The sequence below is a fragment of the Tupaia chinensis genome, unplaced genomic scaffold, assembly GCF_000334495.1.
Source record: "Tupaia chinensis unplaced genomic scaffold, TupChi_1.0 Scaffold000250_1, whole genome shotgun sequence".
NCBI lineage: Eukaryota > Metazoa > Chordata > Mammalia > Scandentia > Tupaiidae > Tupaia > Tupaia belangeri.
In genome coordinates this window covers 3,066,019-3,081,229 of record NW_006159730.1, presented here as the reverse complement: position 1 = coordinate 3,081,229, position 15,211 = coordinate 3,066,019, and the positions used below count along the sequence as shown (strand labels likewise).

General features: G+C 39.8%; 2 protein-coding genes across 2 annotated transcripts in view; one reads left to right on the top strand and one right to left on the bottom strand.

The window, feature by feature from the left end:
• CTNNA3 (catenin alpha 3) overlaps positions 1–15,211 on the bottom strand; it is a 1,606,653-nt gene that overhangs the window by 1,560,961 nt on the left and 30,481 nt on the right. The gene's annotated exons all lie outside the window — the stretch shown is intronic.
• LOC106734913 (40S ribosomal protein S26) lies at positions 5,106–5,468 on the top strand. The gene has a single exon (XM_014587980.1). The coding sequence runs from the start codon at positions 5,106–5,108 to the stop codon at positions 5,451–5,453; it is 348 nt and encodes a 115-aa protein (XP_014443466.1). The 3' UTR covers positions 5,454–5,468.

Sequence of the window (15,211 nt, the reverse complement as noted above, 5' to 3'; positions counted from 1 at the left end):
AAGAGCTAGTTTAGACTAGGTATCAGGAAAGACCTCTCTGATTAGTTAATAAAGACAAGGAAATAAAGTAAGATATTTGAATATCTGGGGTAAATATTCCAAACAAGAAAATTACAAGTGCAAGGGATCTAAAGCAGGAGTTTGATGGGTTTATCCCAGCAGCAAAAGGAAGGCCAGTGCCCTGAGCCTGAGATGAGGTAAACTGGCATCAAGGCACCAAATCATGTAGCCTTGTTAGTCACTGTCAATCTCTCAATTCTATTCTTATGATCAGAAACTACTGAAGGATTCAGAACAGGAAAGTAACATGTCTGACCTAAAACTTTAAAGGATCATTCTGGACGCTCTAAGGGGAACAGATTGGGGTGTGGACAAGGTTGAGAAGAGACGAGTAGAGAATGGATGAATGGAATACAGTTCAAAGGTCCAAGGGATGAGGGGAAAGCAGTAGCTCAAGTGGAAACCACAGTGGCTTATTCTAAAGAGCAATGGTAGAACTGTTGAGAAGTGGCAGAATTTTGGAGAAGTATTCTGAAGTAAGTCAGCAGAGCTTGCTAAAAGATTGTATATGGGTTATGGAATGAATATGTTGTGAAAGATGACTCCATGGCATGTGTACTGAGCAACTGGGTGAATGGAGATAATATTTACTTAGATGAAGAGATTAAGGACACATGAAAGAGGTATCAAGAGCTGGGCATGGGACCAACAGAGAGCCTAGTGGCTGTGTTATAGGACTCCCACATGGCTGACCACATTCGAGTCCCAGACCTGGCAGCTTGAAACTAACACTGGGTGTGTGTGCATGCATGCCCAAAATCCTGAGAGGACAATGAATGAGAAGGAATTGCAGTGTGGCCATCTCTCCTAGCAGGTGATTTCTCACTTTCTGTCTCTCTGTCTCTCTGGTGAGTCTATGCACCTTATAACAAAAACCTCTCTCTGAAAAAATAAATAAATAAAAATAAAAAGCTGAGCTTCAGGGCTAGCAGGTGATGTGGTGGTTAGGGTGCTGGACTCCTACATGGTCAACTGCAATTTGAGCCCCAGACTCAGAGGCTTGAAAATTACAGCAGGCAAGTGTGTGTACATGGCCCAAATTCCAAGAAGAGAATGGAGGAGACAGTTGTGGCATGGCCATCCTCCCCATAAGGGGGTGGGGAGGAGGGCAGGGTGGAAGTAGGGAGATTTCTCACTTCTCCTTTATCTCTGTCTCTCTCCTCTGAGAACACATGCCCTATGAGAAAACAAACAAACAAATGGCCTCAGGCATGTTAAATTTGCCTATTAGAGTTGCAAAATTGGAGATTAATACATAACCCTGAAGTTGAGAAAAGGAAGAACTAGAGATATATTTCTTATAGCTCACATTTACATTGTAATTATTCACATATCAGTAGTTTTGGGTATCTTATTAAAATTTCAAAGATCTGAAAGTAGTAGTTGCTATTTAAATCAGATTAGATAAAATTTTCTAAAAGGAAAGTATAGCCAAAGAAGTCACAGGACTAAGCTTTGAGGCATTCCAACATTTATAGGTAGTATTTTTTCAGGAAGCCCAACCATTAATCTATTAATCTTAGGATATGTGTTTTTTTGCCATTTCAAATGTAACTATTATTTAGAAAAGATGGTCATTTTATACAGAGCAATAATCCAGAAGTGAATGCAAATTTTTAAAAAAAGTAATGATAATCATATAGTCTCTTTCTCTAGAAATAAATACTTCAAAAACCAAGAGGAACAATTATCAAGCTATTGAATTAAGCAAACTATGGGAAAAAATATACTCATGCTACTATTTATACCTAAATCAAGCACTAATCTTTCCGGTAAATCAATAGCCAATAGTTTATAGTAAAGTACTGATTCAAAGAAGTGCTGAATAAGAACAACAAGAACAACTCATTTCCATCAATAATCATTGACTGCTTGAAGGAAACAAAATAAATGAAAAATCCAGTCAGACCAAAATGTCCCTAAAGAATACGTTGGCCTCGCATGTAGTAGATTAGGCATGCTCAGAAGATCCTTTAATCTACCCAGCCTAGCATTCCACTCCCAGCAGTGACTGATGTTCCAGGTTTGTTTAATAATTATTTATGACCCTTTCAACTATAAAATCAAATAACTTAGACCAATCTAACTTGCCAAAACAAACTTGTAAAACTCAATCTGCATTTCAATCCCATTATCTATTGCCAGATTCTCCTTTTATTTTCAGATTTACTGTTTCGTATTTTCTTCTAATGCAAAAATCCACCTTATTAAAAATATCTACAAAATATATACATAATCATTTGTTCATCATGTTCATCAGAAGAGAGATAATAAATGTTCAGCAAGAAAGACCATAGAAGACAGTGATTACATTTTTAGAACTCAAGTGTTTTTTTAAGTTTGCGAGAGCATGTGTGTGCTTGCTGGAGAGTGACAGAGTGGGAAAGTAAGAAAGTGACAGAGAGAGGAAAGTAAGAAAGCACCCTTCCCATGAGTGATGGTCATGCTTCAATCCTTTCTCCATCTCTCTCTCCCTTAGGGATTTTAGTCACGCACACACACATACCCAGCATGTTTTTCAAGCCACTGGTTCCAGGACTCAAACAGCACATTTGTTCATGTGGGATCCAGCCCCTTTAACGATCACACCAAGGACTGGTCCAGGCCAAAATTACAGCAATACAAATGAAGCTTTAATATAGCCAATTAGTGAATTAAGTGCTTAGTTTAAAACTGATTAGGTTGTATCCACCACATTTGTCAGAACTGTCTCTAAATCAATAAAGACATTTTTGTCTCATTCTTTGGTAAAAATTAAATATCAATCACTAATCTCAAACCTCATTGGCTAGTACTTATCCTTTAATGCCCCAAATGCCCTTCCTTGATATTACCATAGTCTCTTAATTCTAAAATACTATCATTTATAATATAAACCATCAGTTTAGCCACTTTTTTAAGAGTGTAAGTGTGGATAACATTTTGTCAATATTAACTGAACCTCCCATATCCAAAGTTAAGCCAAAAAAGTCTATTACCCCAAGATGGAGACAGCAGATAGAACAAAGATAATGCTGATCATCTTGATGATTCAAAGTTGACTTTCTTGGGACCAGCAGTTAGCGTAATGGCTATGTCACTGAACTCCCATGTAGTCGACCACTGTTCGAGTCCCAGACCCGGTAGCTTAAAACTCACGGCAGGGGTGTGTGCATGCATGCCCAAGATCCCAAGAGGAGAATGGAGGAGAAGGGATTGTGGCATGGCCATCCCCCCTGGGTGCTGATTTCTCATTTTTCTCTCTCTCTGTCTTTCTGGTGAGTGCACATGCCCTATAGCAAAAACCTCTCCAAAAAAAAAATGTTGACTTTCTTGAAGTCTTCAAGCAAGAAAAGAGTCATGAAAGCCATTAAGGAAAAAGAAATTTTCTAAATCCTTTTGACTTTCGTTTAGAAAAAGCTAGATCTAATAGACTAGACCATGGAGTTTTATGAACAATAAAATCTGGTCAGACAGGAAAAAATAAGGTGGTAAATTCTCCTATCCTAACGCCAAAGGACTACTGGAAGAAAAGGATAACAAGAGAGACTAGGTAAGATACATGCCTTTATGTGCCCTCTCTGGACTTCTCCCAGATTAAAGATGTGTAACACTGAAAGCAGAGGGACTTTCATTTTATCTATCTTTGATACTTTGGAAGAAATTGCTTTTCGAGTTGCCCTGTACCAAACTTTGGGGTGGCCACGGTGTAATATTGACTTTACAGTGTAAAGAGGTAGAGGAAAGCCCAGTTTGGCTTTCTAAAGTCATTCTTGATTAATTTGAAGTATAGATAATATCCAGACAACCCTAGATACCCTGAAAGACAATCAAAATGTAGCTGTGTTGAAGGGCTACATTTTGGTGGGCCTGCTCTGAGTTCACCATGGAAAAGAGTAAGGCGATCCTGTAGCAGAGGTTAAACAAATGAAGCCATACATCAGACGGAAGAACAAGTAATGCCATACACTAGAAGGAAGATACAACTAGGACTCAAGGGACTGAAGCATCATCAGGCACCAAGGTAAAATTGAGGCCCCCCAAGAAAGCCAGGGACCCTAATGAAGCTGAGAATGAGCATTCTACAAATTATAATCAGCTATAGATTATTTTAGGAAATGCACAGAGGTGTCCATAAAGTATCCATGCCTGGGACTGGTCATCCCTCAAAGATCACCAGTCCAGATCAGATACTCCATAGCAAAAAGAACTGTTTACATAAACTGTTCACACCAGTTTACTATCTTATTGACCGAAATATAAGTCATTTATCTCAATCTCCAGTGGGTAGGAGCTTATGGAAAAGATCAGATCATTTATAAAGATGAAAATGAAGTTTATTGTGGATAAATGTGTGATCCCCTGCAAGTATCAAAAAGGAAAGCTACATTGAATGTTTATATCTATTATAAGATGCATCCTAATTGCAAGAATGTTTAAAATGTGAGCTGGAGAATGTGAGAAATGTGCCTAAACTGAAGAAATACAGTATATGAGAGTCAAGAATGCAAATTGTTTCCTAAAAGAAAAAACTCGGGACCAGCAGGTGGTGTGGTAGCTAAGGCACTGGACACTTCCACATGGCCAAGCATGGTTTGAGTCTCAGACCTGCTGTCTTGTTTTCTCACTTCCTCTCTCTCTCTCTCTCTGTCTCTCTCTGATCAAGTTAAAATAAATGAATGGATAAATAATTTTTTTTTTGGAGAGGTTTTCGCTATAGGGCGCATGCGCTCGCCAGACAGACAGAGAGAGACATAGAGACAGAAAGCGAGAAATCACCCCCCCAGAGGGGATGGTCACGCCGCAATCCCTTCTCCTCCATTCTCCTCTCGGGATCTTGGGCACGCGCGCACATGCGCCCGGCGTGAGTTTTAAGCCACCGGGTCCGGGACTCGAACCACGGTCAACTACGTGGGAGTCTAGCGACATAGCCATTACGCTAACTGCTGGCTCCCGGATAAATAAAATTAATAGTTTTTTTTTAATTTGCAAAATCACAAAACGCATTAATTAAACCCTAATTTAAGAAGCATCACTACTTGCTCTCTCGTGGCCTAACTTCTGAGATGATGAAGAAAAGAAGGAACAATGGCCATGCCAAAAAGGGCTGTGGCCATGTGCAGCCTATTCGCTGCACGAACTGCGCCCGATGCGTGCCCAAGGACAAGGCTATTAAGAAGTTCGTCATCCGAAACATAGTAGAGGCCGCAGCCATCAGGGACATCTCCGAAGCAAGTGTCTTCCATGCCTATGTGCTCCCCAAGCTGTATGTGAAGATACATTACTGTGTGAGTTGCGCCATTCATAGCGAGATAGTCAGGAACCGATCTCGGGAAGCTCCCAAGGACCAAACACCCCCACCCCAATTTAGACCTGCGGGTGCTGCCCCTCACCTTCCACCAAAGCCCATGTAAGGAGTCAAGTCTTTAAGGACTGAATAACTGTCTATCCTCTGGGGGAAAAAATAAAACACTGATTATACATTAAAAAAAAAAAAAGGAAGCATCACGAGATAGTCAGGAACCGATCTCGGGAAGCTCCCAAGGACCAAACACCCCCACCCCAATTTAGACCTGCGGGTGCTGCCCCTCACCTTCCACCAAAGCCCATGTAAGGAGTCAAGTCTTTAAGGACTGAATAACTGTCTATCCTCTGGGGGAAAAAATAAAACACTGATTATACATTAAAAAAAAAAAAAGGAAGCATCACTACTTCATAGATATATAGCTACATATCCAAACTCAGCTATAAAAGGTTAAATAGACATGGAAAGGGCCCTATTTCAGGGCAAATCTTGGGCCAAGAGGCAGAGCTATGCTCACTGCTGGATGATGCAATGGCCAGCACAGCAGTTCTTACATTGTAATTACCTGAGAGCTTTTAAAAGTACTGACTGGGGGGGAACAATGGTAGTTAAGGCATTGGGCACTCCCACATGGCCAACCACGATTCGAGTCCCAGACCTGGTGGCTTGCTTTCTTAATTGCTTTCTCTCTGTGTGTTTGTCTTGCTCTAGTCAAATTAAAATAAGTGAATGAATAAATAAAATTAAATAAATAATTATTTTTTAAAAATACTGAACGGGAGACCAGCAGATGTCATAATGGTTACATTGCTGCGCTCCCGTGTAGTTGACCAGTTCAAGTCCTAGACTTGGCAGCTTAAAACTCACCCCAGGCATGTGTGCATGTGTGCTCAAGATCCCTAGAGGAGAATGGAGAAGGAATTGTGGCAAGGCCATCCCCCCAGGGTGTGAGTTCTTGCTTTCTGTCTCTCTGTCTCTCTCTCTAAAAAATTAATAATACTGATTGAGAGTCTTGAGTTCTAACTGATAACCAAGCGAATGTGCTCTGGGATCTTCAGTGGCCATGGCCACCATCAATGTCAAGTTCCTCAAGGCTCAACTGTGCTACCTGCCTGCCACATTCTGCTATCATAAGCCGCCATCTGGTGAAACTCACTAAGGCTGGTAAATATCAAGGTGATCCCCCAAAAAAACGGCTCCTCCTTCAAAGAAGGTAGAAGGCAGTAAAGATGAGGAAATGTCAGAAGGTGAATATGATAGCAGTGGAGAAGAGGTTATCAACCCTCAGAAACAAAAAGGCAAGAATGCTGCCACAACTCCAGCAAAGAAGGTGGAGGTTTCCTCAACCAAAAAAAGGTTGTAGTTGCCACACTTGCCAAGAAAACAGTGGTCACCCCAGGCATAAAGGGAACTGCCATATCATTCAAGAAGAGAATAACACCAGCCAAAGTAAGCAGGACACCTGCCGAGAAGGGAGCCACACTGGGCAAAGCACTGGTAGCATCGCCTGGTAGGAAAGGAGCTGCCACCCCAGCCAAGGGGGCAAAGAATGGCAAGAACACCAAGAAGACAGTGATGAGGAGGAAAAAGATGACAGTAATGAAGGTGACGAGGGTAAGGATGAAGATAAGGATGAATTTGAGCCAGCAGCGATGAAAGCAGCACCTGCTGTCTCAGGCTCAGGAGGAGGAGGAGGAAGATGAAGATGAAGAGGAGGAGAAAGATGAGTCTGAAGAAGATGCTATGGAGCCCACACCAGCCAAAGGAAAGAAAACTCCTGCAAAAGCTGTTCCTGTTGAAGCCAAGGGTGTGGCTGAACATGTAGATGAAGAGGATAATGAAGGTGAGGAGAAAGATGATGAGGATGAGGAGGATGAGGAAGAAGAGACTACCAAAGAAGCTCCTGGAAAATGAAAAAGGGAAATTACCAAACAGAAAACAACTTCTGAGGCCAAGCAATAGAAAGTGGAAGCCACAGAACAAACTACAGCCTTCTATCTGTTTGTTGGAAACCTGAACAATAACAAATCTATTACTGAATTAAAAACTGGTATTAGTGATGTTTTTGCTAAAAATGATCTTGCTGTTGTGGATGTAGAATTGGTACATCTAAGAAGTTTGGCTATGTTAACTTTGAATCTGCTGAAGATCTAGAAAAGCTTAGAAACTCATTGGTTTAAAAACCTTTGGCAATGAAATTAAATTAGTGAAACCAAAAGGAAAAGACAATAAGAGATATCACCCAGGATGAATTAAAAGAACTATTTGAAGATGCCATGGAGACCACAAGTATTTGAAGATCGGGAACCAGCAGTTAGTGTAATGGCTATGTCGCTGGATTCCCACGTAGTCGACCACAGTTTGCGTCCTGGACCCGGTGGCTTGGAACTCACGTCGGGCGCGTGTGCATGTGTGCCCAAGATCCCGAGAGGAGAATGGAGGAGAAGGGATTGCGACGTGACCATCCCCCCTGGGGGATGATTTCTCGCTTTCTGTCTCTCTGTCTCTCTCTCTGTCTGTCTGGCGAGTGCACGCGCCTTATAGCGAAAACCTCTCAAAAAAAAAAAAAGTATTTGAAGATGGAAAAAGAAAAGGGATTGCTTATATTGAATTTTTGACAAAAGCTGATCCAGAGAAAACCTTGGAAGAAAGCAGGCAACAGGGTTTGATAGGCAGTCCATTTCCCTATACTACACCAGAGAGAAAAGTCAAATCAAGACTATAGAGGTGGAAAGAATAGCACTTGGAGTGGTGAATCGAAAACTCTGGTTTTGAGAAACCTCTCCTACAACGCAACCAAAGAAACACTTCAGGAAGTATTTGAGAAGCCAACTTTGATCAAAGTACTTCAGAGTCAAAATGGCAAATCTAAAGGTTATGCATTTAAAGAATCTGCTTCATTTGAAGATGCTAAGTAAGCTTTAAATTTCTGTAATAAAAGGGAAATCAAAGGCAGAGCAATCAGGCTGGAATTGTAAGGACCCAGAAGACCACATAACTCAAGAAGTCAGCCCTCCAAAACTCTGTCAAAGGTCTACCTGAGGATACCACAAAAGAGACATTGAAATAGTGTTTTGATGCCTCTATTCATGCAAAGATAGTCACTGACCAGGATACAGGATCCTTCAAAGGGTTTGGTTTTCCTTCAACAGTTAGGAAGATGCCAAAGCTGCCAAAGAGGACATGGAAGATGCTGAAATTAATTAAACAAAGTTACCTTGGACTATACCAAGCCTAAGGATGAAGGTGGCCTTGGGAGTCATGGTGGAAGCAAAGGAAGTTTGGAGGCCAAGGTGGAGGCAAAGGAGGCAGAGGTAGATTTGGTGACAGAGACCAAGGAGGCTTTGGAGGGCAAGTTTGCTTCCAAGGAGGGAGAAGAGGAAGAGGAAACCGTAAGCCACAAAGAAAGAAGATGAAGTTTGAAGTTCTTCTGTCTCTCTATCTTCCTCTCTTCCATTTGAAAGAAAGGACTCTGAGGTTTTTACTTGGTTACCTGATCACTCTGAGGTTTTTACTTGGTTAGCCTTCTGAGGACATTCTAAGACAGTGTACAATCCTGTGGTCTACTTGGAAAGCCATAGAAATAACGTTTCAAGGAAGATATTCTTGTTGGTTTTGGCTGGATACTCTTATAAATTTTATAAAGAGATGATCAGTAGAGCTAAGTTTTGAATTTATATGTTTCATCCCATGTACAATATATATATATATATATATTGCATTGGGGAATTGTAAAGAAAAGCAGAATGTTTTATCATTACTTTTGTTTCAGTGACTTTAGGAAAAAATATTTTAAGGTCCTAAATTCTGGGGAAAAATTAAAATACTGCTTGGTCTTACTCCCAGGATTCTGATTTAACTGGTTTTGGGTGAAGCCTGGGAATCAGGACTCTTAAAAACTCCCCTGGCAGTTTTAATGTGCAACCAGGATTGAAAACTTCTGGGTTAACAGAATCACATCAGTAACAGGAATTTTCCAAATTATCTACTCAACACTCTTCCCCAGAAGAAGTCTTTTTTGTGCCTCTCATAGGGTGTGGCCACAAACCACTCCATCATAATATATTTCACTGGGGTTTCTCAACTGTGTGGGATATTGCACATTTCTTACCCTTTCGTAATCAATGAGTGCAAAATACCTCCATGAGAAAATGGTTTGTCTAGAACAGGAGCCTGAAAATTAAGTCTCTGGAACCAAATTCAGCCACTTGCCTATTTTTGTAAATAATAAAGCTTTCTTGGAATACAGTTACACCCATTTGTCTACATATTATATTTGGCTGTTTTCACACAACACCAAAGCAGTTACAACAGAGATCATATGACCATCAAAGCCAAAATACTTATTATCTCGGTCTGAAATTGTTTACTATCTGGACCTATAAAGTGAAAGCTGGGACCAGCAGATGGCATAATGATTATGTCACTGGACTCCCACATGGCTGACCACAGTTCGAGTCCTGGACCTGGTGACTTGAAACTCATGCAGGGTGCATGTGCATGTGTGCCCAAAATCCAGAGAGGAGACTGGAGGAGAAGGGATTATGGCATGGCCATACCCCCTCGGGGAGGTGGGGATTTCTCACTTTGTCTTTCTGTATCTCTTTGTATCTCCAGTGAGCACACTCACCCTATTGCAAAAATTTCTCTTAAAAAAAAAAGTGAGTTCGCTGATCACTGATTTAGAATCATAAAGATCTCAAGTTTCAACGATACCTTCTGAAAAATGTTGGGCATCCTCAAGTAGGCCAGAAGATTCTGCGAAAGGTAGAATCATACCTCAAGCAGTGAAAATGATCATACCTGGGGAGATACTGACTCTTCTCTCCTAGCCAGCTGAATTACAATGCTCCCATCAACATAGCATTTTCCACTAAAAGAGCATGTAACTCTACAACACCTTGCTATCTATGAAATAAGTTTGTAAGAGAAAAATCATAACCCAAAGCTAAGTTAGGAGTGGGTATCTGTGGGATCAGTCTGAATTCCTGGTGAAAAGATGAGCTGCAATTGAAAGATAACATATTAGCAGAAACGGATTAGATTAGGAGTTGACAGAGAACCTAGCTGCTACATGGTAGCAACATTAAAATGAGTAGAAAGAAAATCAGTCTGATAGGAGAAAGGTCTAGAAAGCCAGTTGAAAAGAGAGGAAGCATGTGCAGAGATTGACATTCACCCACAGCTAATAAAGCTACCAGGTTCTGGCAGAGGGTGTCCTTGTATGCTTGCCATGCATGCTTCCACTGGACTCTCAGTATTTTAATCAATTAACTACTGGGGTTTTTTTATCCTTATTTTAATTCAAAGAGTGGCTTCCTTTTTCTCAACTATTTGTTTCTCAAGGAATGTTATGGCCCTGAAACTTTCCCGTGGGAGCAGTTTATGGCAGTAAAAGAATGCAGAAATTGAAGAATTCACTTTATTAGAATCAATTCAGCTATACTGAATCACCTTAAACTTTAAAATGTTACAGAGACAGGATTAAGTTTATTTCTTCATCTTCCCATAAAAATAACATCTTTTTACTTATTAAGACTTAAACCTTTAAGTATTTAAAAGACATTTAATTTACTAACTTTCAAAGTTACTTCTTGAGGTTAGAGTGAGAACTCCAATATTAGTTTACAAAGTATTCTATGAGAACACTATATATGTGCAGACTTGCATTTGAGATTTCCTTGGGACTTTCAAGATTAAGTCTAAGTAAAAGTTCTATTGATAGAACAATTAACAAGGGTACAAAAAAGAAGCTTGGAAATAAAACTAAGGAAGCATAGGTAAATGGCATCATGCTCATTCAAAATAACGAAGAGAAGTGGCAGGAAACAACCACAAACCAACAAAACTTCAGTTCTTTTCTGAAATAAACGAAGGGCTGGAGAACACAGGAAATTATATTCTAAGAGGTTAAGAAGTCAAGGGAGTAAGACATATCCTCTTCCCACTACCTGAAAATCAATCAGATTTAGCTGTAGAACAGTAGAAAATTAACCTTGTGGGCATCTAGGCATGTATATGCATATTGATACACATGATTGTTTGCTTTGTTTTGCTTTGATTTTTGTTTTTTGGTTTTTTTTGTTGTTTTTAATTTTGCCAAGAGTGAGATGTATCAGAAAAAGAATGAGGAGGAAAGAAAAACGGTGTTTGGAGGAGCTAGGATTAACTGTTCCCCATCTAGTTTTGGACTTGGTTTGATGTTAACAAAGAAGGAACAGATTAGGGAAGAAACTGAAAGGGGTTGTTCTCATAAGCATTTTGTGTAACTCTGAATGCAAGCATTGTTTCAATGGGTAGGGACCATGTGACAGGATGAAACACAGAGTTGGGTTGAAAACCATTCTCTCCTCTTCTGTAGGAGTCCAGCACTAGTCTGCCACCTTAAGAACTGGCAGCTTTGGAAGTACTAAGATGTGACTACCTTGACATGTCCATTTCCAGTCTCACAATGGGTACAACTAGCAGTCACCATCTGCCAGCAACAAGACAAAGCCAGTCAAAACAGCAGAAAGACTTCTTTAAAGCAAACATGAATTGTGCTTCATCTCTATCTTCCTCTCTTCCATTTGAAAGAAAGGACTCTGAGGTTTTTACTTGGTTACCTGATCACTCTGAGGTTTTTACTTGGTTAGCCTTCTGAGGACATTCTAAGACAGTGTACAATCCTGTGGTCTACTTGGAAAGCCATAGAAATAACGTTTCAAGGAAGATATTCTTGTTGGTTTTGGCTGGATACTCTTATAAATTTTATAAAGAGATGATCAGTAGAGCTAAGTTTTGAATTTATATGTTTCATCCCATGTACAATATATATATATATATATATTGCATTGGGGAATTGTAAAGAAAAGCAGAATGTTTTATCATTACTTTTGTTTCAGTGACTTTAGGAAAAAATATTTTAAGGTCCTAAATTCTGGGGAAAAATTAAAATACTGCTTGGTCTTACTCCCAGGATTCTGATTTAACTGGTTTTGGGTGAAGCCTGGGAATCAGGACTCTTAAAAACTCCCCTGGCAGTTTTAATGTGCAACCAGGATTGAAAACTTCTGGGTTAACAGAATCACATCAGTAACAGGAATTTTCCAAATTATCTACTCAACACTCTTCCCCAGAAGAAGTCTTTTTTGTGCCTCTCATAGGGTGTGGCCACAAACCACTCCATCATAATATATTTCACTGGGGTTTCTCAACTGTGTGGGATATTGCACATTTCTTACCCTTTCGTAATCAATGAGTGCAAAATACCTCCATGAGAAAATGGTTTGTCTAGAACAGGAGCCTGAAAATTAAGTCTCTGGAACCAAATTCAGCCACTTGCCTATTTTTGTAAATAATAAAGCTTTCTTGGAATACAGTTACACCCATTTGTCTACATATTATATTTGGCTGTTTTCACACAACACCAAAGCAGTTACAACAGAGATCATATGACCATCAAAGCCAAAATACTTATTATCTCGGTCTGAAATTGTTTACTATCTGGACCTATAAAGTGAAAGCTGGGACCAGCAGATGGCATAATGATTATGTCACTGGACTCCCACATGGCTGACCACAGTTCGAGTCCTGGACCTGGTGACTTGAAACTCATGCAGGGTGCATGTGCATGTGTGCCCAAAATCCAGAGAGGAGACTGGAGGAGAAGGGATTATGGCATGGCCATACCCCCTCGGGGAGGTGGGGATTTCTCACTTTGTCTTTCTGTATCTCTTTGTATCTCCAGTGAGCACACTCACCCTATTGCAAAAATTTCTCTTAAAAAAAAAAGTGAGTTCGCTGATCACTGATTTAGAATCATAAAGATCTCAAGTTTCAACGATACCTTCTGAAAAATGTTGGGCATCCTCAAGTAGGCCAGAAGATTCTGCGAAAGGTAGAATCATACCTCAAGCAGTGAAAATGATCATACCTGGGGAGATACTGACTCTTCTCTCCTAGCCAGCTGAATTACAATGCTCCCATCAACATAGCATTTTCCACTAAAAGAGCATGTAACTCTACAACACCTTGCTATCTATGAAATAAGTTTGTAAGAGAAAAATCATAACCCAAAGCTAAGTTAGGAGTGGGTATCTGTGGGATCAGTCTGAATTCCTGGTGAAAAGATGAGCTGCAATTGAAAGATAACATATTAGCAGAAACGGATTAGATTAGGAGTTGACAGAGAACCTAGCTGCTACATGGTAGCAACATTAAAATGAGTAGAAAGAAAATCAGTCTGATAGGAGAAAGGTCTAGAAAGCCAGTTGAAAAGAGAGGAAGCATGTGCAGAGATTGACATTCACCCACAGCTAATAAAGCTACCAGGTTCTGGCAGAGGGTGTCCTTGTATGCTTGCCATGCATGCTTCCACTGGACTCTCAGTATTTTAATCAATTAACTACTGGGGTTTTTTTATCCTTATTTTAATTCAAAGAGTGGCTTCCTTTTTCTCAACTATTTGTTTCTCAAGGAATGTTATGGCCCTGAAACTTTCCCGTGGGAGCAGTTTATGGCAGTAAAAGAATGCAGAAATTGAAGAATTCACTTTATTAGAATCAATTCAGCTATACTGAATCACCTTAAACTTTAAAATGTTACAGAGACAGGATTAAGTTTATTTCTTCATCTTCCCATAAAAATAACATCTTTTTACTTATTAAGACTTAAACCTTTAAGTATTTAAAAGACATTTAATTTACTAACTTTCAAAGTTACTTCTTGAGGTTAGAGTGAGAACTCCAATATTAGTTTACAAAGTATTCTATGAGAACACTATATATGTGCAGACTTGCATTTGAGATTTCCTTGGGACTTTCAAGATTAAGTCTAAGTAAAAGTTCTATTGATAGAACAATTAACAAGGGTACAAAAAAGAAGCTTGGAAATAAAACTAAGGAAGCATAGGTAAATGGCATCATGCTCATTCAAAATAACGAAGAGAAGTGGCAGGAAACAACCACAAACCAACAAAACTTCAGTTCTTTTCTGAAATAAACGAAGGGCTGGAGAACACAGGAAATTATATTCTAAGAGGTTAAGAAGTCAAGGGAGTAAGACATATCCTCTTCCCACTACCTGAAAATCAATCAGATTTAGCTGTAGAACAGTAGAAAATTAACCTTGTGGGCATCTAGGCATGTATATGCATATTGATACACATGATTGTTTGCTTTGTTTTGCTTTGATTTTTGTTTTTTGGTTTTTTTTGTTGTTTTTAATTTTGCCAAGAGTGAGATGTATCAGAAAAAGAATGAGGAGGAAAGAAAAACGGTGTTTGGAGGAGCTAGGATTAACTGTTCCCCATCTAGTTTTGGACTTGGTTTGATGTTAACAAAGAAGGAACAGATTAGGGAAGAAACTGAAAGGGGTTGTTCTCATAAGCATTTTGTGTAACTCTGAATGCAAGCATTGTTTCAATGGGTAGGGACCATGTGACAGGATGAAACACAGAGTTGGGTTGAAAACCATTCTCTCCTCTTCTGTAGGAGTCCAGCACTAGTCTGCCACCTTAAGAACTGGCAGCTTTGGAAGTACTAAGATGTGACTACCTTGACATGTCCATTTCCAGTCTCACAATGGGTACAACTAGCAGTCACCATCTGCCAGCAACAAGACAAAGCCAGTCAAAACAGCAGAAAGACTTCTTTAAAGCAAACATGAATTGTGCTTCAAAATTTGGAGATGAGAATTGCAGAAGAGAAAGAAAAAGGTTTTGCAGGAAAACTCCCACTCTACTGAGGATCATTACAGGGACCTGGAATTGCTGCTACTAATATTATGTCTTTGAACTTGCAGAGTGCACAGGAGGCCAGGAAATCAGATCACCTAAGGAAAATAAGTCTCTGTCCTACCTGGCCAGTACTCAAGAAAATTGGAAAG